Source organism: Piliocolobus tephrosceles, chromosome 4 (genome assembly GCF_002776525.5).
Source record: "Piliocolobus tephrosceles isolate RC106 chromosome 4, ASM277652v3, whole genome shotgun sequence".
In the NCBI taxonomy this organism is placed as follows: Eukaryota; Metazoa; Chordata; class Mammalia; order Primates; family Cercopithecidae; genus Piliocolobus; species Piliocolobus tephrosceles.
Genome location: NC_045437.1, coordinates 45,039,953 through 45,057,096, shown reverse-complemented (window position 1 = coordinate 45,057,096; position 17,144 = coordinate 45,039,953). Strand labels below are relative to the sequence as shown.

The window sequence follows — 17,144 nt, the reverse complement described above, 5'->3', positions numbered from 1 at the left end:
AAATAGCTGCTGAAATGAGTTGCTTTTTGATTTGAATGATGAAACCAGAACCTTCTGGATTTGAAATTTTTATTTCTCTCTGCAGCCTAAGGAGTCTCCTCTTCATTTAGCTGTTATCAACAACCACATCACCGTTGTAAACAGCTTATTAAGTGCACAGCATGATATTGACATTAAATCAGGTAAGCCAAGCAAATCAGAGCCTGGAGGGTCTCTTTTCTTATATTTCAACACGGTGGGTGTTTATGGGGAGTTTTGATCAAGTTCGAGGTACCGAAAAATTCCTGGGAGGAACATGTGCATCCTTTTTATCCTTTTCCTTCTGTAACTCTCACTCCATCCCCATGACCACACACATGCTTTTGTCTTTCTCAGCCACACAACTGGAGTTCAGCCCAGTGCATGATTAAATCTTTCATGTTTAACAGGCCCAGCACTTTTGATAGAAAAACAGTAGCTCAGAGCTAAATGGCCAGAGGCTCTTTAAATCAAAAGCCACTCCCCCAGAGTGAAATATTGTAATTGGCAGGGAGCCTTTCCCCCACAAGAAGGAAGCTTTGTTTCTACATTAAAGACAGTAAATGTGTCTTCTCTTTGCCTAAAGGCAAGAGACCTCTTGGAATAAAAGAAAAATCACCCCAAGTTCAGTCAACTGAAGCAGAATCAAATGACTCAATAAGGCAATCCATCACTGGCTGGAAATGGGAGTGCCGCAGCGGAATGATGAAGAGAATGGGGGTGGGCACTGATGAGCCTGCTTTCTGGGGCTCTTCTGGGGCTGGCCTGCCCTCTTCCAGGATATGTAGGGGAGTGGCAAGAGGAGCCTTTCCAGGGTCCTGAGGCCAGATGAGACCTTCCGGCTGCCTCTTCCCAGAGAAGCCTCTGAGGTGCCCCGCCAGCTTAGGGAGGAGCCACGGTGCAGTGGGCATGCCTGCCTGTCCTAACGCACTGTGAAACCAGAGCATTGACTCAGATCTCTGCAGTCTCCTCCAGTTCCCACCTATGAGCTAAATTTTGTTCTGAGCTGAATGAAGATTTACTTGTCCTGCTGTCCCTTCTCTCCTCCAGGGAACCTAGCTTCCTCCCCTGCCTTTACCTATCCCAAAAGGTTTTTGGGGGGAAAAAACAATCTCCTCTTGTTATTAAATATGCTTATGTATTCAACTATGTTAATATCTGAAATCTTTCCCAATGGGCAAAATCTTTGCTAAATACACAGACAGAGGCTTGTGCTCACATGCGATATTGGTTTTGACAGAACTGGCTAGATGTACTCTAGGGAAGGAGTGCGTGTTAGGCTTGCTATCCTTTTACAGAACCAGACTTCATCACTTTAATTTTTTATTAGACCAAGAATACGCATAAAAAATAGGAAATTTTATATTTTAAATATAAAATAGTATGTAAAATTTTTAAAAAAGCTAAAAAGACTTAATGTGTTCGAAGTACCCAGCAAAGAAAGATAACTCTTGTTAATGTTTTAGTGCATTTCCTGCCTTCCAGACTTGTAGCATTGTTGTTAAAATGGGTGTTGCTGGATTTGATACATTCCATTTTCACCTTTGTTCCATGTCGGTAGAGATCTTTGGTAGGCGTTTCAGTATAAGTGTAAAGTCTTCAATGACAAACACCTAGACACACTGGCATTTGAAGGTGAGTCTTTAAGAAATGCTTTTTGGGGCTGGGCACGGTGGCTCACGCCTGTAATCCCAGCACTTTGGGAGGCTGAGGCGGGTGGATCAGGAGGTCAGGAATTTGAAACAAGCCCGGCCAACATAGTGAAACCCTGTCTCTACTAAAAATACAAAAAATTAGCTGGGTGCCTGTAATCCCAGCTACTTGGGAGACTGAGGCAGAAGAATCGCTTGAACCCAGGAGGTGGAGGTTGCAGTGAGCTGAGATCACACCACTGCACTCCAGCCTGGGCGACAGAGTGAGACTCCAGCTCACGAGAAAAAAAAAAAAAAAGAAAAAGGCTTTTTGGAGGCCAGGTGTTTTGGGTCACAACTGTAATCCCAACACTTTGGATGGCCAAGATAGGAGGATCACCTGAGGCCAGGTTTGAAACCAACCTGGGCAACATAGTGAGACCTCATCTCTACAAAAAAAAAAAAATTAGTAGAGCCTGTAGTCTCAGCTACTCAGGAAACTGAGAAGGGAGGATTGCTTGAGCCCAGGAGTTCCAGGTTACAGTGAGCTACTATCATGCTACTGTACTCCAGTCTAAATGACAGAGTAAGCAACTGTCTCTCAGAAAAAAATAACAATATATAAATAAACAAATGTTTTTTGGTAATCTCCCCAGCATACTGGCCCTGTGCTGTGGTGGGAGGAGGAGGCCACATGCTATTTATTGTCCAGCTCTGTGACCCTGGGAAGTTGCTTCCCTTTTCTGGTTAAGGAGTTGGGCTAGATCACGTCTAAGGCTCCTCTCTGCCCTAATATTTTAGAAATCTCTTCACAACTGCATTCCTTTTGGTGAGAGGTGAAGATGAGCGATTTTCTTGTGATTTCGGATGTTTCTTTTGAAACTCTTATCATCTTGATAGGAAAATGATTACTCCAGAAGGAAATTAGAAGTCTTGAACTCCTTTATACATTATAATGTAGAAAATTTAGAGAACAGAGAAATGCATTAAGAAGGCAATAAAAATAAACTTTAATCCCTTCATCTAGACCTTAGCATTTTTCTGTACTGTGTTTTCTTCTCTTTCTCTATATGTAGTTTTAATTAAATCAAGCTCAACTAGATAGTATCATTTCCTGAAGTTTCAAACATTATATCAAAAGCATTTTTTATTTTCAAAAAATCTTTGAAATCTTTTTTTTTTTTTTGAGACAGAGTCTCGCTCTGTCGCCCAGGCTGGAGTGCAGTGGCGCGATCTCCACTCACTGCAAGCTCGGCCTCCTGGGTTCACGTCATTCCCCTGCCTCAGCCTCCCGGGTTCATGTCATTCTCCTGCCTCAGCCTCCCGAATAGCTGGGACTACAGGCGCCCGCCACTGCGCCCGGCTAAGTTTTGTATTTTTTTTGTAGAGATGGGGTTTCACCCTGTTAGCCAGGATGGTCTCGATCGCCTGACCTCGTGATCCGCCTGTCTCGGCCTCTGAAATCATTTTTATTGTAGTAAAATACACATAACAAAATCCACCATTTTAACCATCTTAAGTGTACAGTTCAGCAGCATTAATTACATTCATATTTTGGTATAATATCACCACCATCCATCTCCAGAACATTTTTCATCTTCTCAAACTGAAATTTTATATCTATTAAGCAGTGACTTCCCATTCCCTCCTCATCCAGCTCCTGGGAACCACCATTCTACTTTCTGTCTCTATGTATTTGACTACTTTAGGTACCTAATATTGAAATCATTTTTTAAAAAATAATTTTTAATGGTTGCCTATTATTCCAATATATAGATGTATCATAATTTATCTAGTGAGTCTCCTTGTTAAACACGTAATTTCCTTTCAGTTTTTCACTATTGCAAATAATACTGCAATGAATGCCCCAGTATCCATTAAAAAATGTACGACCTGTGTTTTCCCTTGAGCCTAAACAGGATGGCTGTACTTTCCGTTTGTCTTTTCACTGTCCAAGTTTGTTCCCCTCCTTAATTTCATGGCAGAAACAACAAACCCCTCTGCATGTAGCTGCTGATTGTGGAAATGTGGAACTGGTGGAAACCCTGCTGAAGGCAGGCTGTGACTTGAAGGCTGTTGACAAGGTAAGTGCATGCACTTAATCCATTCAGCTGAGATGGTTGCTAAGACCTTCCCGTTGGCTGTCAGCCTTGAGCAGAAGCATTGGAATATCTTTTGTGAAATGGGCACAAACTGGAGAAACCGTGTATCTTCATAGTCAGTAAAATATCCCAATTTTGGTTGAGCTATGTCAGTAAGAATTTTTACTTTGAATGACAAATATGTGTTTTTAAATTCAAATTCTTTATTAAATTTTTGAAAAGATTATAGATTCATATGGTCCAAAAATAAAAGAATATAACTAGTAAGGGTTTAACAGTAAAAATTTCCCACCCACCCCTGTTCCTACTTGTCTGGTTACCATACCACCCTGCCTATATGTATCCATTATTATAAATTATTTCTGTTCCTTCCAGAGTTTTTATGCACATGCAAGCAAACATAAACACACTGTACTCTTATTCCCTTCCTCCATCCTTTTTAGACACTGATGGCTTACCTATAACTAGTATACTGTTCTGCATTTAGCTTTTTTAGCATTATTAAGTGGAGATATTTGCATATTAGTACGTGGAGAGTTCCTTCATTTTTTTTTGTTTTTGAGCTGCATTGTATAGCATGGCACAGACATATCACAACTTGTTCAACTAGTCCTCAATTGATTGATATTTAAGCTGTTCCTAAGGTTTTGCTCTTATAAACAGAGTTGCAATGAATGACTTTACGTATGTCTAAATTTTTTTTAAATTAAAAAATTTGTGGTAAAACACACATACATAAACACTGTCTTAACCATTTTTAAGTATATAGTTCAGTATGGTTAAGTATGTTCACATTGTTATGCAATTGGTCTCCAAAACTTTTCATCTTGCAAAAGTGAAACTTTTTACTTGTTCAATAACTCGCCATTTCTTCCTTCTCCCAGCCCCTGGGAACCACCATTCTGCTTTCTGTTTCTATGAATTTGACCACTCTAAGCATCTCATATAAGTGGAATCACATAGTATTTGCCTTTTTGTGACTGGCTTAGTTGACTTAGTGTAACGTCTTCAAGGTTTCTCTATGTTGTAGCATGTGTCAGAATTTCATTTCTTTTTAAGGCTAAATAACATTTCATTGTATGTCTCTACCACATTTTGTTTATTCATTCATCCATTGATGGACATTTGGGTTGTGTCTACCTTTTGGCTATTGTGTAAACTTGTTTTTAAAGAAGGACAATTTTGTTTCTTTCAAGTGGTGGAATAGTTCAGGCTAAGCCTCCAGAGGGTTGTCAGAGAGCTGTGTTAGGTCTCAGCTTTACTGAAAGTTATACAGGAGGCCCCTGTATACAGCCCTGTCAGGTACTCATGCATGCCATATTACTTCAATCCTCACAGCTCAGTGAGGTGGACAAAATTACTCCAGTTTTCAAGAGTAGATTGGAGAGATTCTGATGACATTGGGTCACACACATAGTAAGAGGCAGAGCTGGCTTCAAACCCAAGTAGTGGCTGCTCTGTCATCTGGTGCTTTGCTACAACTGTCAGCAAAGATGACTGCTTCCGAAACTTGCAGTTTTCCCTTCCTCATTTTTACCCACGCAGTTCAATAGCTAGCACCTCCCTAATTCACAGTGCAAGCCTGAATCCACCCTACTCCAGTTCAGAATCATCCATTTTACATGTGTAGGATCTAAAGTAGTTATATGTTATATTACTTTTCTCTGTGTGTCAGTTTCTAAAATTAGATTTTTTTTTTTCCTGATCATAAAAGTAACACAGGCCAGCTGGTGCAGTGGCTCACTCCTGTAATCCCAGCAGTTTGGGAGGCCACGGTGGGCACATCACGAGGTCAGGAGTTTGAGACTGGTCTGACCAACATGGTGAAACCACATCTCTACTAAAAATACAAAAATCAGCCAGGCATGGTGGTAGGCACCTGTAATCACAGCTACATGGGGGGCTGAGACAGAAGAATCACTTGAAACCGGAAGGCAGAGGTTGCAGTGAGCCGAGATAGTGCCAATGTTCTCCAGTCTGGGCAAAAGAGCAAAACTCCGCCTCAAAAAAAAAAAAAAAAAAAGTAACACAGGCCCACTGTGGACAATTTAGAACACATAGAAAAGCTTAAGGAAGGAAAACACAAACCCATAATGTTATCACTTGTGTGGAATTCCACCACTTTCACCAGTTGTACCTGGTTAACTTGGTTTAACATTTAGCAGTAATATTTTCTAATGCTGTTGTTTTGTAATTTTAGTTTTTCATGAATACTTAATACACCCAAAGCCATTCTGTGAGTACGAAATCTATACCATTGGGCAGGGATTTACATTGGGGTCCCTGGTGCTTAGTGGACTAGATATTCCAGTAAACAGTCAATGCTGCCATTTGACTTTGTTTTCAAAACAAGAACTCACAGTTTTCTGGGCCTCATAATTTGATTTTCCCAGATTTCCCTTCTTCTCCTTTCTTTTCAAGGTCTGGCACATAGTTGGCACCCAATACATAGTTAATTAATGAATAAAAAATATCTTTTCTATTGGCTCCCACAATTTATTTTTATTTTTGCCAAAGACAAGTGTTTCTAGGACCATGTTAGGGTCTGGTTAGGAAATAAGGAACCAAAGTTTGGTATAAATTTGACTTTCCCAGCAGCTTGTTCTCTGCTTGTCCTCTTGGCCTGAGGTGTCAAAAAGCTCTCAGAGAACCTTCTATCCACGCTACCTCCCAACCCCTAAAGGCAGAAGTATTTGGATTTTCACTCCAGCATATATTCCCTAGGAAAATTTTCCTGTGAACTTGGAAACTCTGGATCTCAGAATGCTGCCTTCTCAAAGCAGGCTAATTATGGTGATTCAAATGGCTTTACAAGCCAGAATGTAGACAGCATACAATTAGAGGCTTGCTAAATGCCTGCAAAATGCAGTTCTTCCTAATTTCATTACTGTCTCTTTTGATTAGAGGCTGATTACTTTCAGCCCTATTTTTCCTGCTCGCCTGGGTTTTAGCGCCTAGACTAAGAACCAACTCATTTATATTGGTGGGAATTGCACTTGTTGCAAATATCGAACCATATAAGATAACACTTGGGATATATTTCTGGATCCATAAGGGTTCCTGATATTGGAACTTCTTCTTGAGTCTTTTCTGACTATTAATTTTCATTGTTTTCTGAGCAAATTCTTCATGGGGTGTTTGAAAAGCAAATGAGAACGAGCATCCTTTGCTCAGGGTAAAATGTTTAGATGTAGAAGTGGTGCACTCTATGAAATCCAGAGGATTCTGCTTGCAAATCTCTATGCCCTGGCTTTGAGCTCTGTCCATCTTGAGAAAAGTATACCTTTTTGTAATTTGTCTGAGATTACAATGAACTCCAGGCATTTCATTCCCAAACTTATGTCCAGAGCAGCCCTTGTTGATCATTCCATTTTTAAGATTCAAACCTCTCGCGCTTGGTTGGAGGCAGTATGGTATAATAGAAAAAATTCTAGATAAGGGTCCAGTGACCTATGAATTACCACTGTTGCCTTTATTGATATTATTTTTAATAAGATCCAGCCCTTTTCTGTCTTATTACTGAATGCTCCTCAAAATGCGACTGCTACTTCCTGGTCTAAAGTGGCTGTTCAGGCTCCTGCCATCATGTCAGCATTCCACTCAGGAGGGAGAGGAAAAGAAGGAAAATGCCGGCCGGGCGCGGTGGCTCAAGCCTGTAATCCCAGCACTTTGGGAGGCCGAGACGGGCGGATCACGAGGTCAGGAGATCGAGACCATCCTGGCTAACACTGTGAAACCCCATCTCTACTAAAAAATACAAAAAACTAGCCGGGCGAGGTGGCAGGCGCCTGTAGTCCCAGCTACTCGGGAGGCTGAGGCAGGAGAACGGCGTAAACCCGGGAGGCAGAGCTTGCAGTGAGCTGAGATCCGGCCACTGCACTCCAGTCCGGGCGACAGAGCAAGACTCCGTCTCAAAAAAAAAAAAAAAAAAAAAAAAGAAGGAAAATGCCATTCATCCCTCTTCTGTTTAAAGATACTTCCCAGAAGTTACATGTCCCACTTCTATTTAAAGACCATTGGCCAGATCTTAGGTCACATACCTAACTGCAAACGAGGCTAGGAAATGTTCAGGGTAGCACATATTCTAAAGGCTTTATATGCATTATCACATTTACCCCTGACCACTCCACTATGGGGTAGTTATAAAGACCCAAAGAAGCAAAGGACTGGCCTAAATTTACCCAGCATGGGCTGGTAGAATCAAGATTTGAACCCAGGCCCCCTTGTTCCAAAACTAGAGCTCCTAATCACTAGGACATACCACCTGAATTTTTTTTCTTTTTTAATTTTAGCAAGGAAAGACTGCCCTGGCTGTGGCCTCCAGGAGCAACCATAGCCTTGTAGTGGACATGCTCATTAAAGCAGAGAGATACTACGCCTGGAGAGAGGTAAGGAAAGCCGATCCCAGCACAGCAGGAGCTCTCCTGGCAACACCCATCTTCTTGAGGGGGCAGTGTGGGGTCTGTGACATTCTTTGCTCTAATGAGCAGAGTCCTGGTCAGTACAATTATATCTCTCCCTTCTGTCTTGTGCTGCCTCATTCATGGAATGAACAGCTGCCTCTTCCTCTGCTGATGTCAGATGTCAGAACTGAGTGCGTAGAGTTCACTAGGGCCAAGGGGCATTGTCCAGGCCGGCTCTAATGGACCTAGCGTGTGAGCCCCTGATGGGTGACGCCCTGGTTGTGCCCTCTGTGCACAGTCTGGCCATGAGCTATTCCCAGAAGCACGAATGAGTGGTTTAAAAAACTCCTTTCTGTGGCTCGGCAGTTTTCAACACATCCGTGTGCATGCTTTCGGGCACTCAAGTATTCTGTGAGAGTCACGAAAACCTTATCTAAGAACGCAAAAAAAAACTTGTCTGTAAGTCATTCTTTTTGCTGTTCTTTTATTTTTATTTCCTCTGATATCTGCTACCCATGCAGCTTCTCAATAGACTGCCCTCCCCTGCAAGATTCAACTCTATGCCCTCAGGCAAGAATGGCACTGCCAGGCACCATTCTTGACTTACAGTGATGTGCTGTTTCCATTCTAGGCTGCATGGCTACCCCAGCCCAATGTGTTAGCTCCAGAATTCTGGCCCTAATCACTTGAGGCCCACCCTGAGTGTCTACGAACCTGGATTGCTGTCCACCTGGCCAGTCCTGGGAAATTTCCCTTAAATCCTTAAAGCAAAAAGCATTTACTCATCTCCTTCTCTCTCACAATCCTGTTTAATTAGCTTGGTAGTCTCGATGTATATGGATTCTTTGAAAGGTCACACCATCCTCCTTGCAACTTTTCTTGCCTGCAAAACAAAACAAAAAAAGGTGCTTTGCTTGTAAAACTTTTTTTTTTAATTTTAACAATTGGAACTCTCTGTTTCTTCTCTCCCATTCATCATATTCTACGTTCTTCCGTCTCCTCCCTTTACCTCTTCCTCTTTTCCTATCCTCAGGCTCAATTTCTTAAATTACCATTGTATTTTATTGAAGACAACTTTACCAAGTTCCATCTTTTCTCTTTCTCTTTAACTTGCTTTCACATTTTCTTTGGAAATAGAAATATTCATTGGTTCTATTTTTAATTCCTGATAGCTTTTTAAAAATTATTTTGGGTAGATGAGAATAAATTACTTTCCCACCAAATGAATACACCCTCTTTCCTAATGAATCTTTAAGACAAGGCCGGGCGCGGTGGCTCAAGCCTGTAATCCCAGCACTTTGGGAGGCCGAGACGGGCGGATCACGAGGTCAGGAGATTGAGACCATCCTGGCTAACACGGTGAAACCCCATCTCTACTAAAAAATACAAAAAGCTAGCCGGGCGAGGTGGCGGGCGCCTGTAGTCCCAGCTACTCGGGAGGCTGAGGCAGGAGAATGGCGTAAACTCGGGAGGCGGAGCTTGCAGTGAGCTGAGATCCGGCCACTGCACTCCAGCCCGGGAGACAGAGCGAGACTCCGTCTCAAAAAAAAAAAAAAGACATAAGAGTTAGGTATACTTTGAAAACCATATATAATACATGAGTATAGCTAAAGGAGACCCCCAGAAATGGTAAGAGTTGTTAACTCTGGTGACAATTGGGATCCGGGGGTCTGGAGTGGGAGAAATACTTGTTTTTTTAAGATACATCTTTAAACTTTTTTTAAACCAAATGCATTTATTATTTTAAATTCTTTGTTCATTGAACAAGTTTATATCCTCGCCTAATATAAAATGGTTCCTAGTAAAAGGATTAAAGATATGATTTAATTAATTCCTCTCTTATATTCATTTATCCTTTAACCTAACCACCCAATCATCCATCATTGAATTCAGTGGTTCAGAGGCAAATGGGAGCTTCCTCAAACCTGACTTATGTTATTTTAATTTCCACCAGTTCTGGCTCATGTTATTCCTGCAAATAGTTCAGTGCTTTGGCAGGCAAGCTATTTAATGCTTTCACTGGCTGCTGAAAAAGACCTAGACTTTCCAAATCTCCTGCCCTTTTCAATGGAAGCCTAAGGGACCATACAATCCAATCCTGAAATACACAAACCATGTAAGTTTCTTGAAGAACTAAAAATGTTATCGCATAAAGATAAATGCAGAAGCATTTTGTGTTCTTCCCTTTCCCTTGTGATGTTTAGGCTTTTGTTCTTGTTGGATTCATCATTGTTTCAGGAGATGGAATGAGGAGAGAAGGACAAAGTGAAGTGGCCTGCAGCTCCCAAGTTTGTTGGATCTCCCCATCCTCAACCTTACTTCTTTTGGAATTCCTGGGAGCTAGGCACTGTGGAAGTAAAGCTGAGGTTGGGTTGGAGAAGACCCTGCTTTTTACAGTCTCTAAAACAATTATGGGTAATTCACACCTCCCATTCCTATTCCAACTTCTGTACACAAAGTTCAGATACTAGAGGAAGGTTTTGCCCTTCTTGGCCAAGCTTCCCAGGAGGAGCTTATTGCGCTTCCCTTGTCGAGCTTCCTGGAGGAGGTTGCTGATGCTGTGAAGGATCCATGGTGGGGGCCCATCAAGTTCTTCTCATCAGTGTTGAAACCCAGGGTCCTAGACACTTTTGGTTCATTTCCTGCCCCAGCCTTGATTCCCATCTTGCTGTTAAGAACATATTCGTTAAGGTACACCTCTATGTAAGTGAAAGACAAAAATAGAAGTCACTATACATGAAAACGGAGAGGTAAGTAGGAAGTCCCAGACTTCTTGGTGGGCCACTTGTCCTGCGTGTCCTTAACTGATCTGCAACCTTCTGCAGGAGGATAACCTGGAGCCCTACTGGCATAAGCACAATATGCAGTTCTAGGAAGCGGTGATGTCTGCTTTCACTCAGTGATTTTCTCCAGTGTTTGTGGTTTGATTCTGCAGGACTCTGGTGGATTCTGCTGAAGGGACAAAAGGAACCTTGCCAATCTAGGCATAGTGCTGTTGGGCTGAGTCTGGCTGCGGTGACTTTAAATGACGTCCACTCCTGTCCTCTCCACCCCCTGGGTCACCTCTTCCCCAAGCCCCACCCTGAGCTAGGCTCCTAGTTTGCTCTCGTCATGCTCACCAGAGAGCAGGATGAATGAGGGACCATCTATGGGGTCTTATTAAGGATACAGCCAATCTGGGCTCACCGAAGCTTCGATATGAGAACATCAAATACACAAAAGAAGAAAAGTGGATGTGGGTTCAAACAAAGGCCATTAAAGATGGTTTTGTTGTTGTGACACATCCTTTCCCAAGGCAGCTCTCATTCTCTGTTCTAAGCAGCATGGGACACAATAGGCAAAATCCCTCACATTTCCTGTGTCAGACAGACAGTACCCAAGCTTTTAATTTCAAGCATTTGTTTCCGTTTTGGATGGCAAAAAAAAAAAAAAAAAAAAAATGATCCAGTGACAGATGGCATTGAGAACATAGTCTCAGTGACTACCTTACTAGTTATGTATAAAAAACATATATACTCTGAAATAAGGTAATAAGAACATGTCTGATATCTTCTGATAAATTATTTTCACTTTAGGAGCATCATGAAAGCATCAGGGACCCATCAACAGGTTTTCCTCTGACATTCAAGCAAGACCACAGTCTGGAGACCAGACACATTCGCACGCTCCTCTGGGGCCTGGCTTACCATCAGCTGAAGGCCAATGAGTGGCAGAGGCTGGCCCGTTCATGGAACTTTACAGATGACCAGATTAGAGCCATTGAGGCACAGTGGTCAGGTGAGTACGGACTAGGTGAGGTGGGCAGGAGGAAGTCACTGTTAGAAACAGCAATGCCTCCTGGTGTGGGGTCTTCCAAGGAAATGTGTGGCACTCACAATAAGCCACAGTCTTTGAGGGGCCCAGGAATAGAGGCAGCTATCTTAAATCCACATCAGCGATTTGGGTGTTAAGATTTGCAGAAAGTGAATGCTCATGATCTGCAGGAAACTGAAGTTTGCAAGGGATGATTATATTTATTGAGCCATATCAAACATGTGGCATTTAACTTAGAGAGAAATTAAGGTTCGCAACTGGACGGTCACTTAAGGAAGCAAGGATTTAACAGTTGGTGTATCAGTGGGAAGCCAGTCTGATTTCTATATTCCTTGAGACTGTCCTGGGGTGAATGGGTTTATTCTGTAATCAATAGGCTCACTGTTTAAGTCCACGCTCCAGAGGAATTCCTTAAACCAGGTGGGTGGGGGAGAAAGGGTTCTCATAGGACACTGCCTTAGGGGAGACTTGGCTGTCCCATGAGAGACACGGGGAATATAGACTCAGAGGGCTTTCTTGGCTAGATGATTCCAAGCAATGGAATCATTTCAGGCAGACTCAAACTGTCAGAATTAGTGAGGTCAGGTCAGCTAGATACCTTAATTTCGCTTTTTTGTAGTTAGACGAAAACCTAGGAAACATAGAAAGTTTACTTGGCATTAATCAACTAATTAGCTTTGAAAACAATGAAGCAAACACGTTTGTTGGCAAAGTGTTTTATTCAGAGCACAACCCTCTCATGGACATCCTAAGACGAGAAGGTGTCCTTGCTCAGGGGTCGATTTGTACCGGGGATTGCTGGGAACTGGGGATGGCAGAAGCACAGCCTGTGAGCACACACCATTTATACCACATACAAGTATACGAGACTTTGTATTGCACATTCTTAGGATTCATTTTCATGTGAAAAATAGATGATAATATATTGAAAACATTAAATGCTAACTAGTTTCTAACTAGAAAAATTTTTTTATTGTTGAGATTTCTTTTTTGTCATTAGTTAGGCTTATAGTGTTGTGTGAAGTCTTTAGGAAAATTGAGTTGCCTCCTGGAACTCTATCTTGACCTAAAGAGATGACTGGAAAATACAGTGTTATCTACAGAGTACTTGCCAGCAGGACAAGGGAGATTTTAAAGTGTTTTGATGGAACCTTTATGGAGGGCCTGGAGTGTTTCTCTGCCGGATGAGGGACAGATACATCAGCTCTCTAAGCCACGCATGTTTGATGGAGTTTATAATCTAGTTGGCACAATAACAATGACATTTACAATTCAATTATATTGTAAATGTCCAGGGTACATTATATTGTAATGTACCCTTATATCCAGGGTAAGGTTACCGGCAATGGGGAGTTTGTGGGCTTTTGAGCAAAGGGGTGACAAGACTCATGATGGTATTTAAGACAAATTAGTTTGTCAAGAGCAAGATTAGGAAAGGAACAGAGGACTTGTCCAGGAGTACATTCTGTAAGCATGCAGTTCCCCCTCCCTGAAATGCCTGCCTCTCTGTAACAGTCTGTCCAGTGAACTTCTCCCTCACCCCTGCAGAGCTCAGGCCCTTCCTTTGCACAGCATGTCTGCTCCTGCACACTCTTTCTCAGAGCAAGGAGCCTGTAGTGAAGTCCTGTTGGGAACCACAATGGCTTTGTGGCTCCCTATCCCAGTACTTCCCCCAACACCTGTCCAGGCTGAGATATCCAGTGAGTATTTGTCAAATGCATAATCCTGGCCCAGGGATGCAAACTTCCCTCAGAGTAGCTTTCTTGAAATTGGAGTGGCAGAATGAACGGTGCATGCTTGCTGCTCAGAGTGGGGAATATGGAGCAGCAGTGGCAGCAGCACCCGGGAATTTGTTAGATGCATGGATTCTTACTGAATCCGAACGTGCATTGTAGTAAGATACCCAGGTGAAATAAGCACTGGGAGTTTGAGGAGCATTGGTCTATGAGAAGTTGCACATCTCATTAAAATTGTTACCACTGGGCAGGCACCACAGCTGTCCTCTCTCTTGTACATTCCTTTGGGTGTGTGCCAAGCACAGTAGGTGCGAGGCAAGAGTTGGAGGGAATGCAAACGCTGGTCATCATAAAGCAGCACAGCGAGGGCAACTGGAAGGGCTTTTTTTGAAGAGGAAGAGACATGTGCAACCACAGTCATTTTTACCTGGGACCTCTTGTGCTTGGCCCAGGAAATGAAAGCTTCCGTGAACATGGCCACAGGGCTCTGCTTATCTGGCTACATAGGACCCTGATGACTCAGGCTGATCCGGCCAAGCACCTGTATGAAGAGCTGGTACACGCAGGTTTCCCAAAACTAGCTGGTAGGTGACAATTTCAACGAACAGAAATTCTTTCTCCCTCAAAATATCAGAAAGCAGTCTACAGAAACACCATCCTGACCAGCTGCAGTCCCAGGTGGTGTTAGCTGTGGCCCACACGGAGTATGGAACTATGGAAGGGGCTTGTAAGCCGTCAGCAGCTTCTCCTTTGGGGAATGACCCAGTCAATACTGGTTACTCGTTAGCCGGGCAGTTCTGTGTCATCCCCCTACTCGGCATTTGAAAAAGTGTGGGAGTGTTTTTGTTTATGCATATGTGTGGTGGGGGCGGGTGGGGTGGGGGCAGAAGTGCTAAACCATCCCATACAGTTATAAGATTGTTCTCCACAACTAAGAGTTGTCTTGCTCAAAATGCCATTTTACCCCCATTGAGAAACTGCAGGTTAGTGTTTAAGAAAATGTTATCTCTAGGTGGAAGAAAAAGAGCAGACAGGCTATTACTTTGCCACCTGTGGTTATTGCTAAAAATCACTCTGCCAAAATCACTGACCATATTGTCAGGAAAGATCCTTTAAGAGCTTATCAATAAATTAGGAGGTGTTATAACTCTCATATAATAGCAAGCATTCAAGCAAAAAACAGGAACATCTGCCATTATTTTCACTGAAGCAGTTTCACCTGGAGCAAGAAGATAAATGAGTGAACACCGACTGATCCAATAGTTTCCAGCAGTAGTAGGTACAAGGAACAGTGTGTGGATACCTACCTTCCATCACACGATCTCCTAATATTGGAGTTGTTCCCTCAACTTTAACCCTGTTCCCATTGGCCCCGAGAATATTCGCCAGCGGTGCTTGCAGCATTTACCCCGAGAAAACTTTGCCATGAATTATCTTGCTTTTATGATTATTTTTGCATTGCTCTAGTATATCGACTTTGGAAACAAAATACATCATTCTACTTATAGCATTCTGTTTTTAGTAGTGGTATTTCCATTTACAAAATATGGAAATTCTCGATGGTTGAAAATGTCAAGTCCTAGAAAATGTAGCATTCCTACATGTGATGTTGACATCGTTCTCAAACAATTGTTGCCCAAAGATTCATTCAGTGAATCCGATTTTTTGGAAATTGATGATTCGGATGATTCAGACTATTCTGATGTTAGTTCTGTTTAGAAATAACTCCAAGAACGTTTTTATATTTGTTTTTCACATTGAAAATCAGTCAGATTTGCTTCAGCCTCAGAGTGTGTTTATGTAAAATTAAAGAAGTGCTGGCAGTGAGCTGCACTTTTTTTTCTAAAAGGGAAAAGGGTTAAATGTATTCTTCCTATGAAAGAGGTTCCATAAGAACTCTCAGAGAAGACACAGATGCAGTCCACTGAACTGGCTAAGGGTATGTATTCTGACGCAAGGCTGTGTGAGCTCACTCTTGAACTCCAAAGCTGACTGCTTGTAAATCTTGAGCAAGTTCTAAGACCTCCCTGTGACAACCTTCTCATGTATTAACTAGGAAAGAAAATAAAAATGTTTACTTCAAAGGGCTGTTGTGGGATTTAATGAACAATAGTGCCTGGTAGACAATAAGTGCTTTAAAAATGTTAGGTATTAATCAATGTTATCTTATTTTTTTCCAGAAAAGACTCGTCATTTCAAAAGCAAAACTGACTCAAACTCCAAGAAATGTGTAGTTTCATAAATGCCCAAAGAAATTGTATTTCCATGATTTTCCACTCAGCATTCAGTTCTTTTAATGCCATAAATTTCTCCTAGCAGTAGCACTGATTTTCAACTATGATGATGGTGGTGACAGGGTACTGTAACAGGTGAAAGAAGAGTAATACCATGATACTTTTCAACCTCTAAAAAGCCAAATACAGTTTTTTTGCTGAGGGCCAGTTATATATCATTTTTCCATTTCTGTCATTTGATGTAACACATGTAATAAGATAATCTAGGAGGGTTTTGTGTGTCATTTTTTTTCTAAAAACTCATGGGAGCAGCATCATGGTACAGTAAAAAACCAACGGTTTTTACAATAGACGAATATAGTTTTGAACTTGGTTTTGCCACTTATTAGATGTGAACCTTTGGGCATGTTAATGTTGTTTAAGTTCGTAGATCTTCAGTTTCCTTCTCTATAAACTGGGACAAATGTCTATTTAATCCACAGAGTTGGAGTACAGATGAAGGGAAAATGCCTGTGAAATGCCTAGCCTCATGCCCACAGTATGGAAATCAACTATTATTTCTCTTTCAGTAAGAGAAACTGGGTTTGGAAATTTATAGTCATTGTTGACTTTAAATCACACATAATGTATAATATATTACTTAGGAAAGACCAGAAGTATGTACACCAATTTTTTTTTTTTTTTTTTTTGAGACGGAGTCTCGCTCTGTCCCTCAGGCTGGAGTGCAGTGGCCGGATCTCAGCTCACTGCAAGCTCCGCCTCCCGGGTTTACGCCATTCTCCTGCCTCAGCCTCCCGAGTAGCTGGGACTACAGGCGCCAGCCACCTCGCCCGGCTAGCTTTTTTTTTGTATTTTTTAGTAGAGACGGGGTTTCACCGTGTTAGCCAGGATGGTCTCGAACTCCTGACCTCGTGATCCGCCCGTCTCGGCCTCCCAAAGTGCTGGGATTACAGGCTTGAGCCACCGCGCCCGGCCCCAATTTTTTTTTTTAATCTCGTGGTGATGTAATTACTGATGATAATTTTCTTTGTACTTTTGGGTACATTCGATTTTTTTAACAATGAACATGCATTATTTTTGTAATCTGAGAGTTATGAAATAAATGTAAAATCGAGTATCAATTTGTGTCGGTTTATGTGCACCTATTCATTGGAATTGAAGACTCTCCATTCTCAGATTCTGACTCTAAATTTACAAGGCACATAAT

The 17,144-nt window shown here is 42.0% G+C and overlaps 1 protein-coding gene across 1 annotated transcript in view; it reads left to right on the top strand.

The window, feature by feature from the left end:
• The window catches only part of ANKDD1B (ankyrin repeat and death domain containing 1B), a 58,646-nt gene extending 42,050 nt beyond the window's left edge, over positions 1 to 16,596 (top strand). The window contains exons 10-16 of the mRNA XM_023207999.1: positions 86 to 182; positions 605 to 738; positions 3,635 to 3,733; positions 8,044 to 8,139; positions 11,730 to 11,931; positions 14,156 to 14,287; positions 15,884 to 16,596. Of these exons, the coding sequence (XP_023063767.1) occupies positions 86 to 182; positions 605 to 738; positions 3,635 to 3,733; positions 8,044 to 8,139; positions 11,730 to 11,931; positions 14,156 to 14,287; positions 15,884 to 15,945 (822 nt within the window). The 3' untranslated portion in view covers positions 15,946 to 16,596. The remainder of the gene's footprint in view (positions 1 to 85; positions 183 to 604; positions 739 to 3,634; positions 3,734 to 8,043; positions 8,140 to 11,729; positions 11,932 to 14,155; positions 14,288 to 15,883) is intronic.
• Positions 16,597 to 17,144: the final 548 nt, after the last annotated feature.